Raw genomic sequence first — 14,307 nt, 5'->3', positions numbered from 1 at the left:
TAAGTACGATGCAGATAGCAGTGAGTGAGCAGTGTCAGTTGCAGTGGCCGAGCAGTGTATGAAGAATAGAGTGCAGATAGCAGTGCGTGAACAGTGTATGAGTAGGGTGCAGATAGCAGTAAGTACTAGTGGACAGTGTATTAGTAGGGTGCAGATAGCAGTAAATGAGCAGCGTCAGTGTAAGGTGCAGTGAGTGAGCGGTGTAGAAGTAGGGTGCTGATAGTAGTGAATTAGCAGTGTATGAGTAGGGTACATATAGCAGTGAATGGACAGTGTATGAGTAGGGTGCAGATAACAGTGAGTGAGCAGCATAAGGTGCAGTGAGTGAGCAGTGTATGAGTAGGGTGCAAATAGCAGTAAGTGGTTGCAGTGTCATTGACCCTCTCCATGAGGGAGAAAATGCTCTGTTCCTGGACTTCCCTGGTAATGTATGATTGCCATCACCTGTGGTGAAACACCTTTCTTATCAATTAACTAGATCCCCACAGGTGATGGCAATCATACTTTCCCAGGGAAGTCCAGGAACAGAGCAATTTCTTCCTCATGGAGAGGGTCAGGTAGGCAAGTATGTTAATGTTGCAGATAGCAGTGAGTGAGCACTGCAGTGTATGAGCAGGGTGCAGGCAGCGGAATCCGTGTGCGATGCACTGGCGCAGTAAGTAATTGGGCAGTGTATGAGAGTAGGGTGCAGATAGCACTGAGCGAACAGTGTATATGAGTAGGGTGTATAGATAGTAGTGAGTGAGCACTGTATGAGTAATGTGCAGTGCACTGTCAGCAGTTGTCGGCTCCGGCAGCGGGGATTCCCGGCACACACAAACACCACAGCTCACGCGACTTCCCGGCTCTCCCAGCAGTGACGTCACGCCCAGCATGCTCCGCGCGGCGCAGCTGTCAGTGCAGGAAGATGGCGGAGGGCGGAGTGGTTGATCTGGAGACCCAGAGAACCGAAGTGTCGGCGCTGCTGAAGACCCCGCTTCGGAGAGGGGACACCTGGTAAGTGCTAGTGAGAGTGGAATCGGGCCTGGCGAGAAAGATGGGAATGGAGGTGCCGGATGCAGAAGGTGTGCGAGTGGGAGACGGCTCGTTACAGGAGAAAATCTGTATCACTGGCCCGGCGGCGGCGGCGGACACACGGGCGCACTGCCCGCTGTCACCTGCCCATTATTCCGAATGTACCGCTGCATGTGCGTGAGGGGACAGCCGGTATCTCCCCGGTGTACTCCTCCGCCATCGCTCTGTGACTGAGTGACACTGATCCGGGGCCTGCTGCACTTGTCACCTGTGACACTGCTCTCTGGGCAGCACTCAGGCAAGTGTGTGTGTGTATCATGTCCTAAATATGGCAATTGGGGTCCTATACTGTACTACGTTATTTCTATATATCTGTGTGAGTAGTCAGTCACTATGTAATACAGCCATACATGGACATTTGGCTCTGGACTAGTAGAACAGCCCGGTATGTTCTAGCATATATACACCATACTGTAGATATAAATGCTATAGTTGTATGACTATTTTCCGGACTCGGTTTTTATTGTAATGACATTTCCATTGTACTTCCTAATATACTGTTGATCTCTGATCACATCAGCCTTTATGTGCTAGAATTACTGTAGTTGTTTTACAAAGGCTTAGCTTATTCGTCTCTCTTGCCTTGTTACTGGTCCGGTCCAATTTTACTATAAGTTTGTGTGATCAAATTGCTCAGCAATATAAAATGCAATGTGTGTGGTCAAATTATGTATGTCACATTCACATTAAGATACTTGGTCATGTGAAAAATAAAAGGCGTTATACAATTTGGTTGTTTAGTTTCACTGAAATAGGCTTTCTGCGTTGGGTATACCACAGTGTTTAATAACTGGTCAATGGTTTAAAATTAATAATAAAACTATACTTATTGATTATGTATCTGTTTTCTGTTCACTAATCATTCGGATAATAAATATCTGCAACAAGTCAAGGTAGTTCAATCTGATAATGGTGGGATCTCTTAAGAGCATCTCCCAGTAAAACTGATAAAGTACAATATGATGCTTTTAGTGCTGATGTGCCTCTGTTTTGATTAATATCATAATACATGCACTACACATTGGGGAGGAAGCTATAGAGATGACTGTTTCAAAGTGAACAACAACCTTTCAAATACTCACATTAAACTTCATTTACATTTTAAAATGTATCGGAGATGGTCTAACGTATTTTCGCTCTGTAGAGTGTACCTAATGTTTAATAAAACAAAACATTTGTGTTTGTCAATTCCTTCCCTGTTGTCTAATATATATAATGCTAGTTCTGAGGTTGCTTGTGCTTAATGAGTTAACCTCTACTCACTGGAGAAATATGTTCTTATCAGTGCTTCAGAAGTATAGTTACTATATATAAACTTCATCTAGTTTTAGAACTATGTTTCCTTCTCTAGAGTACGTATGTCATGTAAAATCTGAATACCTAGAAGTAATCTATAAATAACATGTTTTAGGAGCACAATTCATATTATAATATATATTTTTTAAACTGAAGTGGAATAATAAATATAATTGGTCTCTGAAGTAGTGGGGAAGGATTGGTAAAGTATTTCTAAAAAAATTATACTTTTGATTTGTTTTTATTGTATTGTCAGGTTATCGGTAGAGTAGTGTTCATTCTAGCACCCCCTATCTTTGAAAACCCATGCAGTTCTTCTTTCCTGCCTGGGGTGTTGCTGTCTGCTAAAGTGCTTCTAGCACAGTGTGGTCTGTACATCAGCACTGATATGCAAACCAGACCTGTGCTAGAAACACCACAGCAGACAGTGACACCCCAGGCAGGGAACAGGAACTGCATGGGTTTTCAAAGATAGCGGATGCTACTGTAGAAAGAACACTAGGTAGAGGGCTTTTAACTGCTATGAATTTCAGCATGAACAATATTGGTCAGTGTGTATGCAGCGTATTTTTTACAGCAGCACTATATTGTCCATATTGTGCGTGCTTGTGTGTGCTTCTAATGCTGGGCATACATTTTACTTTACAATTATCTGGGTAATCCATCTTATATCAACAGGCCGCATTACACAGCACATGGGTGCTGAAGTGAGTAAAGGGAAATGCTATGCCCTATAGATGCTGATTGAATCAAGACCAGCCTCTTATTAACAATGCCACTTTCCTTACTGGGGTCTTCATTTGAGCTTTCAGATGGTAGCAGGTAGTTACCAGGCTGTGACTGTAGTTTGGACCACGTGACCAATGGAACATTCCATGTGACCTGCCACAGCAAGGTCGGTGGAACACCAATTTCACTATCCTTGCCACCACCGGTAACTGCCTTTAGTAACCAGGTTGCGATTATAACGAGGCAAAAGTACACTTAGGGGGGTAATTCTGGTTGGTTTGCAAAAGAAAACTCCTTCTTTAATGGAAAAAAACATGTGCACTGCAGATGGGGTAGATGTAACATGTGCAGAGAGAGTTACATTTGGTTGGGGTGTGTTCAAACTGAAGTTTAAATTGCAATGTAAGAATAAAGCATTTCGTATTTACTCTGCACAGGAAAAAAAAAAAAAAAACAGAATCCCCCCCTTACTTTTATACTCCCCCTGCACTCCCGGGTCATATGGTGTATCCAGTCAGCCAACACATTTTCTAAAGAGAATGTATGCTTCCGTACCATCCGTACACTGGCCCAGGCACCTGCTGTCAGACGCTGCCTGTCCAATCCAAGCGGAGCGGGTCCCATGGGACCCGACCACTCTAAAAAAAAAGTTAGTCCCTGGAAGGTACTTTAGGGTAAAATATGCGCTGTAGCATGTATTTGCAACCCCTGACTTAAGCTGGCCATACATCAGAACGACCAGCTTGCGATCCGGATCGCCTCATGATTTCTCCAGCAGCTTTCCAGACACACAATAGTGATATGTGTGTTAACATAAGATCTATCGAAAGATCTGTAGCTCCCTGCAAACTGGTTGTTGACAGCATCTTCAGACCCTATGTGCAGCACATATAAGATAACAGTATCGACCTCACGACCTTTACCTAAACACCTCATGATGCGCACAAAAAAAAAACACATACAATGCGTCGCACCACTCATTGAAATCGTGCACTCAGGCCTGACCTTGTTCTGATGTACAGTATGGCCAGCTTTACACATTGGGCCAGATGTATCAAGCTTCAAAAGTGATAAAATGGAGAGTGATAAACAGCCAGCCAATCAGCTCCTACCTATTATTTTTCAAACCTAGCCTGTAACATAACAGGTAGAAGCTGATTGGCTGGATGTTTATCACTCTCCATTTTATCACTTTTGAAGCTTGATACATCTGGCCCATTGTTAGAGCTTTTTGAGCAGTCCTTTTATACCCCTTTCACACTGCACAAATAACCTGGGTCCGACCCGGGTTGTTGCCGAGACTACCCGGGTCTCTTTGCTGTGTGAAAGGACCATTTGAAAAAAACTGGGTCCAGCAACCTGGCATTCCGACCCGGGTTAATACCAAGTCGGACCCAGGTAGCTTGGCAGTGTAAACTGGTAACCCAGGTCGAGCAACCCGGGTCCTATTCACACTATAGGAAGGAGGCAGCATCCGCTCCAATCGCTATCTCCTCCCCACACCCTTTCTGACGTTAGCGATCCGGCTTATTGCCAGTTTCCTGTGGCGGCTAATGATAGCATATGTTGGGACAGACCATTGTCCAAATCCTGGGTGTGAAAGGGATATTATACTGCCTTCTATTCTGACACTACCCGGCACTTTGACACAACCAATAAGTTGCACTGCTTTGACGTTTCTAAAACATCAGTACTTTGCAACTTTTGGCTGTGTAACAGTGCCTGACAGCTGGAGAATTCTGACAAACTGATAGAGAAAAGAGTAGTGGAGCGCTAACAAATTGCGATGAATTGGGTATCACAATGATAAGTTTTTTTCATATATTATATTAAAATATTTATCTAATCACTTTAAACATACATAAAAAGAAAATCATTTGACAATAGCAAGTGTACTGATTGAAATAACCAAGTTTAGGTATATTAAAACCTTACCTTTTAATAAAGTCATCTGGCACGACGAAACATGTCAGGAAGCACCAGCACTTTTTGAAATACCTCCATTGGGACTCCTAAAGGTTGTACCCAGATTACAACAGCTACTTTAGTTCGCCACTTTGGCTACAGTCTACACTTGACTTTGCACAACAATCACTTTACTGGGACTTCACCACCTGCACAATTTGGATACAAATACCACACCATAGTGAGGATGCCTCTTCATAACATCTGAGGACTGCCATTTCCCTCCAGTGGCCAATCCTGCAAGGTTTATGGACCCTTTTGAGAAATTTCCTACTGCCAAATAAGGAAATCCAGTGGACAAGTGAGCCATAAGGCAAATTAATTGGTTATTTCAATCAGTACACTTGCTATTGTCAAATGGTTTTCTTTTTATGTATTTTTATAGTGATTATTAGATAAATATTTTAATATAATAAAGAATGTATAATTGTGATACCCAATTCTTCGCAATTTTTTAGCGCTCCACTACTCTTTTCTCTATTATTTTTTATTTTTTTTGGTGTGTCTATCTAAGGGGATTTGACACTCCCCTGTGTGAGCAGCTAGGCAGCACACCCCTGTAGGAGCCTGTTATATTTACTTAGCTTAAGGCTTGTAAATATATTTCCATTGTATAATTCTGACAAACTGCCCAAGAAATAGCATGAGGAGAACATCACAGAACATGCACAAAACATTGCAAAAGTTCCGATCATTCACTTATTTTCCTCATTCATTATTGCAATAGACTTTTACCCATGCAATGCATAGGCTCAACTGATGTTTCCCACAAAATATTCTTCTGCTACTCTGCTCTTTCACTAAAATGGTTTGCCTGTATTCGATCAAATAGGTGTCCACAAAACTATCCAAACATATTTTTTTTTAGCTTATTACAAGATCTATCCCAACTTGACTCCTCTGCTCTGTGCAAGGTCTGTCATTCACCGTAATTACTTGCTCTTATTCATCATTACAGAATTTTTTTTAGGCAGCACTGGGAAGGTCCTTACTCACACAACCATACACTCTTCTAACCTCTAAACCAGGCATGTCCAGACTATGGCCCTCCAGTTGTTGTGAAACTACAAGTCTCATCATGCCTTCCCACAGTTGTGCTATTAGTGAATGCTGAAACTATGGCAAGGCATGCTGGGATGTGTAGTTTCACAACAGTTGGAGGGCCACAGTCTGGACATACCTGCTGTAAACCTATAAGGAAAAGAGGCAGAAGAGCCTGCACTTGAATTGAAAAACTGCTTTTTTTGTTTTTCAAATGGCTAAAATCTACAATAAAACATAACTAAACATATGACTAATGTCTACATTATTATACAACACACAAAACAATCACAGACGTAACATATAAATGCAGGTTAATTCAATAATTCTGTTAATATTCAGCCACTATTGCATGCAATAAATGAAGGATAATGGATCCAATTCTTAAGTTCGTACTCTAATCAATTTCCGGTTGGTCAGCGCTCATGTACATATCTTAGGTCCAGTTTATAAGTGGTAGAAGTATATACACATATCGCCAGCAGAGTAAAATGGATCCCCAGCAGTAAAGCTAACGCGTTTCTCTGCAGCAACGGCTTTCGTAAAACGTAAGCGCATTTACTGAAAACTTTCTGCTTCATTTGAATGTATCAAATTCCTTAAACCATATAACCTCAGTGAGCTATTCTATTGATTAATTCACCTCTACACAGTTCACATAAAATGAAAGTGTTCTATATCTACAATTAAACAACCCTTTGACACCAGGTCAGTATCCCGGCGGACAGGATGCCGGCATCCATTATACCGTCACTGGCTGCGGTCATGAACATTGCCAGAACATCGCTGTGTTGATGGGGACGCATGTGCATGTGAGACGCACTCCCATCTGTATGCACTATATAGTTTGTCAAGGAGTTCGTGGCAGTTCACAGGAAATCATTAGTGATATCAGATTGTTTGCACTATCAGCTAATTTGTACCCAGCTTTAGAAAGCTCTTGCAATGGTTGAGTTTGGGAGTTTGCATCTCATGTACTGATCCCAATAGAGGAATTAATTTATTTATTATATTGGATCTTATGTAATTGGTCTTTTTTTTTGTGTGATACTATTACTATTTTCACTTATTGATGTGTACTTCTGTTTACCATTCTTTCATTGCAAACTTGTTTTTAAGGTACTTGATCGATAGTCGCTGGTTCAAGCAGTGGAAGAAATATGTGGGCTTTGACAGCTGGGACAAGTACCAGATGGGAGATCAGAATGTGTATCCAGGTCCTATTGATAATTCCGGACTCCTTAAAGGTCATTCCCTTATATTTTTATTTTGTTTAAAATAACCTGCGCAGTCTGCGTTTGTGACATTGGCCTCTTATTACATGCTTGGAATAGATGTTTATACAAGATTTGTGTAATTTTAGGCTTAAGGTCTCTTTTGCGCTAAATTTACTATTCAGCTTTGAACAGAAAACTGACTATAATGAATTGTGTTGTAGTTTGGACAATAAAAGACTACGGTATGTATTCAGTGTTGATCGTAAGGTCCATTATGTCAGAAACAGCATATTTTCCGCATAGTCTAGTTGACTTAGATTATTCAAGGTCTTTTTTTTTTTTTAGACAGTCCAAAGCAGTGGTTCTCAATCTCGGTCCTCAGGACCCCACACAGTGCACGTTTTCCATGTCTCCACACTGAATCGCAAGTGAAATAATTAGCTCCACCTGTGGAACTTTTAAAATGTGTCAGTGAGTAATAAGTGCACTTGTGCACATGCTGGGTGACCTAGAAAATGTGGACTGTGTGGTGGTCTTGAGGACTGAGGTTGAGAACCACTGGTCAAAAGCATTCCGCCTGTCAACTACTTTCGCTTGCCTTGCCTGTCTAAATAAGTCATTTAGACTTTTGTTGCAAATTGTCTGAACTCCGTCATGTTAATCTGATTTAGTCTATTCAGTGTCAGATTGTCTAAATGGATTCTACAGTTTTAAGTCAGGCTTTAGACAATGTGAATTATAAAATTTCTTCCGTTCGGACTAGTCTACATAACATAAAATATATATATATATATATATATATATATATATATATATATATATATATATATATATATATATATATATATATATATATATATATATATATATATATATATATATATATGTACAGGGCGATGCCGGCACTCCAGTCCTCTTGCGTCTTAGGTGCCTGGTGCCTTCGCTGAGCGGGCAGCTGCGCTGGACGCTGGATACAGGCGGGGGGTATAGCGCGGCACTCAGGGCGGAATGAAATCAAACAACAGGAGCCATACCTTGCGGTTGACGTTTCAGCCTTTCGGCTTTTATCAAAACAGCTAACATAACAAATACTGTGTACTCACCTCTATAAGAAGAGCAGAATCACCTGTTTGTGCATGCACGGCGGCCATCTTCTTCCGCCCACAATAGGGCAGTTCCGGATGACATCACTGTGGGGGAAACTGTTGTCGTAGCAACGAGACAACAGTGTGTGTCCTGGTTGGACAATAAAGTTTTTGTTAAAAGTGAAAAAGAAAAAAAACCTTTTAAAGGTACATTTGAAAAAGTGCAGCAATTGCTGCAGTGTGTTTTGGGCTTAATAAAGACAATGTGTGCCTATTATATATTTAGTGTGACCGCTATCCAAGCAACAAACGGTGATTCATACTTCAAATAGCACGGCAAATACTAACATCAATATAGTGAAAAAAAACCTTTGATAGCGGATACATTTTTTCAAACTTACAGTGTATACAACATATACAACCAATTAGAAATTAACATAACGGAGCATCTGGATTTCTTAAAAGATACAGTTGGTGGCTTAAAAAAGCTACATTTCATCAGGGGTGTTGTAAGCTAGAACTACCCTGCTCATTGGCTGGGTATCCATTGATCTGTCTAATTGACTTACAACTCTGTGTCTTAGACAGCTAAAAAAAGCTGTCATAGAAAGCTGTGAAGGCTCAGTATTTCATTTAAGCCTTTAGGAGCCAGGGTCTCTAACTTAAAGATCCATCTGGCTTCTAATTGCAGTAATTTTTTTCCCCGATCTCCGCCTCTGGCGAGGGGGGGGACTTGGTCAATAATCATGTATTTGACCGTTGCAATGGAGTGCTTCGCTTGGGCATAGTGGCGAGCGAGTGGCTGGTCACTAGTGCCTTTTTTGATGGCCGCCCGGATTGCCGAGCGGTGATTTGCCATCCGCTCTTTAAAGGGCCTTTCAGTTTTGCCCACGTATACCAACGAACAAGGGCAAGTAATGGTGTATACCACGAATTTAGATGTACAAGAGAGGTGGTATCTAATTGGGAATCTTTTTCCCGTGTGGGGATGGGGGAAAGATGTGCCTACTTGCAAAAACCCGCAGGTTGTGCAGTTGGGACATCGAAAGCATCCCTTCTTGCTGGATCCTAGAAACGTTGTTGGTGTATTTTTTCCCAAACCCGTGATGTCTGTACGAACCAAGTGATCTTTTAGATTGCGCCCTCGGCGGTAAGCTGGCATGAGGGCAGTATTTTGTAGATTCAGGTCCCGGTCTGATCTAACGATGGGCCACAGTTTTTTGGCCTTCCTGACCCTATCTGGTGTCTCGGGGTTATATGAATTAACCCATACTAATTTTTTGTTTATGTCTCTTTGATCATTTGGTTTTTTTGGTGTTAATAAGGTTGTTCTGGATTTGGTTAGGGCTTTTGTTCTTTGTTGGGCTAACAGGTCCCTGTCATACCCCCGTGCCAAGAACTTATCCCGCATGGTGTCAAGCTCCTGTGTGGCTTCATGTGGGTCACTCACTATCCGCCGAACCCTTAGAAATTGACTATAGGGGAGCGAACTTTTACTATGAATGGGGTGTGCGCTGCTGGCCAGGACGAAATTATTTCTGTCCGTAGCTTTTCTGAACAGGCCAGTTTGGATCACTCCGTCCTTTTTGGAGATTTTTACATCTAGGAAATTGATAGTTTCCTGTTCTATGTTAAATGTGAATTTGACCGGACTTATAGTGGCATTATGGTTGTTAATCAAGTTTACAAAGGTGTCTTCCGGGCCTGTCCACAAGATGAGAATATCATCTATATATCTGTGGTAACTTATAATGTGCCGTTCGATGGCCTGATCCGAAAAGAAAAGGTCCCTTTCGACCTCATACATGAAGGCGTTGGCCACTGATGGGGCCACACTTGACCCCATGGCCACGCCCTCTGTCTGCAGGTAGTGGGCACCATCACAAAAGAAGTAATTTCTACTCAAAACTTGTTCCAGTAACTCAAGGTAAAAATCAAGGTCTGGACCGGCATAATTGATGTTGTTGGTGAGGAGTCTCCTCACAGCCTGCAGACCTGCCTGGTGAGGTATGCAGGTGTACAGATTACACACATCAATGGTTATGAACAGACATGGTTCTGGTAATGTGCCCAGTTGTACTAGGGCATTGAGTAGGGTTGAAGTGTCCTTAAGGAACGTAGGGAGGGCTTGGATGGCTGGTTGTAAAAACCCATCCAGGTAGACCGATATCGGCTGGAAGAGGGAACCTCTTGCCGAAATTATCGGCCTACCTGGTGGCCTCGTTGGGTGCTTGTGTATTTTTGGGATCAGATATAAAATGGGCTTAATCGGGAAAGTCACTGTTAGGTGGTCTCGGCATGTTTCAGAGATAAGTCCTTCTTCCACTGCTGTCTTAAGAACAGAATCAAGCTGTTTCTTGAATGCTGGTAACGGGTCACTTTGTAACTTGGTATATGTCCGTGTGTCAGACAGTTGGCGGTGGATCTCTTCCCGGTAGGCCGATAGATTTTGCACCACTATCGACCCTCCCTTGTCAGACTGGCGGATGACTATATCTTCATAAGAAGCCAGATTTTTTAATGCCTGTCTCTCATCGTGGGACATGTTCCACTTAGTAGCTTTCTGGTTAAGCTTTACCTCTTGGAGCCCCTCACAGAGCATCCGTGAAAAGGTTTTCAAAGAGGGATTTGTACTCGGTGGATCAAACACAGAGCGAGGCTTGAATCGGCTCATGTGTTTTGGAACTGTCGACGTGATGGAAACTGACGTGTCGTCTTTAAAATGTTCCTTCAATCTAAGTTTGCGATTTAGTTGGAAGGTTTCCACTTGGTGTTGTAGGGGGTCGGCAGAGGGGGTGGGGATGAATGCTAGGCCTTTCTGAAGAACTTTAATTTCTGCCGGGGATAGGATATAGTCATCCGCCAGTCTGACAAGGGAGGGTCGATAGTGGTGCAAAATCTATCGGCCTACCGGGAAGAGATCCACCGCCAACTGTCTGACACACGGACATATACCAAGTTACAAAGTGACCCGTTACCAGCATTCAAGAAACAGCTTGATTCTGTTCTTAAGACAGCAGTGGAAGAAGGACTTATCTCTGAAACATGCCGAGACCACCTAACAGTGACTTTCCCGATTAAGCCCATTTTATATCTGATCCCAAAAATACACAAGCACCCAACGAGGCCACCAGGTAGGCCGATAATTTCGGCAAGAGGTTCCCTCTTCCAGCCGATATCGGTCTACCTGGATGGGTTTTTACAACCAGCCATCCAAGCCCTCCCTACGTTCCTTAAGGACACTTCAACCCTACTCAATGCCCTAGTACAACTGGGCACATTACCAGAACCATGTCTGTTCATAACCATTGATGTGTGTAATCTGTACACCTGCATACCTCACCAGGCAGGTCTGCAGGCTGTGAGGAGACTCCTCACCAACAACATCAATTATGCCGGTCCAGACCTTGATTTTTACCTTGAGTTACTGGAACAAGTTTTGAGTAGAAATTACTTCTTTTGTGATGGTGCCCACTACCTGCAGACAGAGGGCGTGGCCATGGGGTCAAGTGTGGCCCCATCAGTGGCCAACGCCTTCATGTATGAGGTCGAAAGGGACCTTTTCTTTTCGGATCAGGCCATCGAACGGCACATTATAAGTTACCACAGATATATAGATGATATTCTCATCTTGTGGACAGGCCCGGAAGACACCTTTGTAAACTTGATTAACAACCATAATGCCACTATAAGTCCGGTCAAATTCACATTTAACATAGAACAGGAAACTATCAATTTCCTAGATGTAAAAATCTCCAAAAAGGACGGAGTGATCCAAACTGGCCTGTTCAGAAAAGCTACGGACAGAAATAATTTCGTCCTGGCCAGCAGCGCACACCCCATTCATAGTAAAAGTTCGCTCCCCTATAGTCAATTTCTAAGGGTTCGGCGGATAGTGAGTGACCCACATGAAGCCACACAGGAGCTTGACACCATGCGGGATAAGTTCTTGGCACGGGGGTATGACAGGGACCTGTTAGCCCAACAAAGAACAAAAGCCCTAACCAAATCCAGAACAACCTTATTAACACCAAAAAAACCAAATGATCAAAGAGACATAAACAAAAAATTAGTATGGGTTAATTCATATAACCCCGAGACACCAGATAGGGTCAGGAAGGCCAAAAAACTGTGGCCCATCGTTAGATCAGACCGGGACCTGAATCTACAAAATACTGCCCTCATGCCAGCTTACCGCCGAGGGCGCAATCTAAAAGATCACTTGGTTCGTACAGACATCACGGGTTTGGGAAAAAATACACCAACAACGTTTCTAGGATCCAGCAAGAAGGGATGCTTTCGATGTCCCAACTGCACAACCTGCGGGTTTTTGCAAGTAGGCACATCTTTCCCCCATCCCCACACGGGAAAAAGATTCCCAATTAGATACCACCTCTCTTGTACATCTAAATTCGTGGTATACACCATTACTTGCCCTTGTTCGTTGGTATACGTGGGCAAAACTGAAAGGCCCTTTAAAGAGCGGATGGCAAATCACCGCTCGGCAATCCGGGCGGCCATCAAAAAAGGCACTAGTGACCAGCCACTCGCTCGCCACTATGCCCAAGCGAAGCACTCCATTGCAACGGTCAAATACATGATTATTGACCAAGTCCCCCCCCTCGCCAGAGGCGGAGATCGGGGAAAAAAATTACTGCAATTAGAAGCCAGATGGATCTTTAAGTTAGAGACCCTGGCTCCTAAAGGCTTAAATGAAATACTGAGCCTTCACAGCTTTCTATGACAGCTTTTTTTAGCTGTCTAAGACACAGAGTTGTAAGTCAATTAGACAGATCAATGGATACCCAGCCAATGAGCAGGGTAGTTCTAGCTTACAACACCCCTGATGAAATGTAGCTTTTTTAAGCCACCAACTGTATCTTTTAAGAAATCCAGATGCTCCGTTATGTTAATTTCTAATTGGTTGTATATGTTGTATACACTGTAAGTTTGAAAAAATGTATCCGCTATCAAAGGTTTTTTTTCACTATATTGATGTTAGTATTTGCCGTGCTATTTGAAGTATGAATCACCGTTTGTTGCTTGGATAGCGGTCACACTAAATATATAATAGGCACACATTGTCTTTATTAAGCCCAAAACACACTGCAGCAATTGCTGCACTTTTTCAAATGTACCTTTAAAAGGTTTTTTTTCTTTTTCACTTTTAACAAAAACTTTATTGTCCAACCAGGACACACACTGTTGTCTCGTTGCTACGACAACAGTTTCCCCCACAGTGATGTCATCCGGAACTGCCCTATTGTGGGCGGAAGAAGATGGCCGCCGTGCATGCACAAACAGGTGATTCTGCTCTTCTTATAGAGGTGAGTACACAGTATTTGTTATGTTAGCTGTTTTGATAAAAGCCGAAAGGCTGAAACGTCAACCGCAAGGTATGGCTCCTGTTGTTTGATTTCATTCCGCCCTGAGTGCCGCGCTATACCCCCCGCCTATATATATATATATATATATTATTTTTTTTTTTTTTTTTTTTTTTTTTTTTTAATGAATCAATGTAATTTAATGTCATTTTGTTTGTAAAATATTTTATGTTTATTATTGGCCATATGAATATATTTAGATTTTTTTCATTCTTTTTTTTTTTTTTACTTTGTCCCCCATCGCACCTACCCTTCCCTTTCACCATTGCACCTGCCCCTCTTTGTTCCCATCGCACTTGCCCCCTCTCTGTCGCCATTGCACCTGCCCCTTTCATGGCATATTAATGCCATGTACACACAGAATGCCCCCAGTAGTGCCATTTACACACAAAATGCCCCTATAGTGCTAAATACATTTTTGCCCCTGTAGAGCCACATACATAATGCCCCCCCCCCCCCCCCCCCCCCCCATACACAGTGTCAGATTTAGATGGCACCAGGGCCTCATTTAGAATA

General features: G+C 42.5%; 1 protein-coding gene across 4 annotated transcripts in view; it reads left to right on the top strand.

The window, feature by feature from the left end:
• The first annotated feature begins 841 nt into the window (after positions 1-841).
• Positions 842-14,307, top strand: part of USP15 (ubiquitin specific peptidase 15) — a 107,495-nt gene continuing 94,029 nt past the window's right edge. For all 4 annotated transcript variants that reach the window (XM_083182626.1, XM_083182624.1, XM_083182625.1 and 1 more), the window contains exons 1-2: positions 842-996; positions 7,225-7,352. In XM_083182626.1, coding sequence (XP_083038752.1) covers positions 908-996; positions 7,225-7,352 — 217 coding nt within the window. In that variant the 5' untranslated portion in view covers positions 842-907. The remainder of the gene's footprint in view (positions 997-7,224; positions 7,353-14,307) is intronic.

Source organism: Crinia signifera, chromosome 4 (genome assembly GCF_055691185.1).
Source record: "Crinia signifera chromosome 4, ASM5569118v1, whole genome shotgun sequence".
NCBI lineage: Eukaryota > Metazoa > Chordata > Amphibia > Anura > Myobatrachidae > Crinia > Crinia signifera.
The sequence above is the reverse complement of the archived record's forward strand: the minus strand, read 5'-3'. Positions and strand labels throughout refer to the sequence as shown.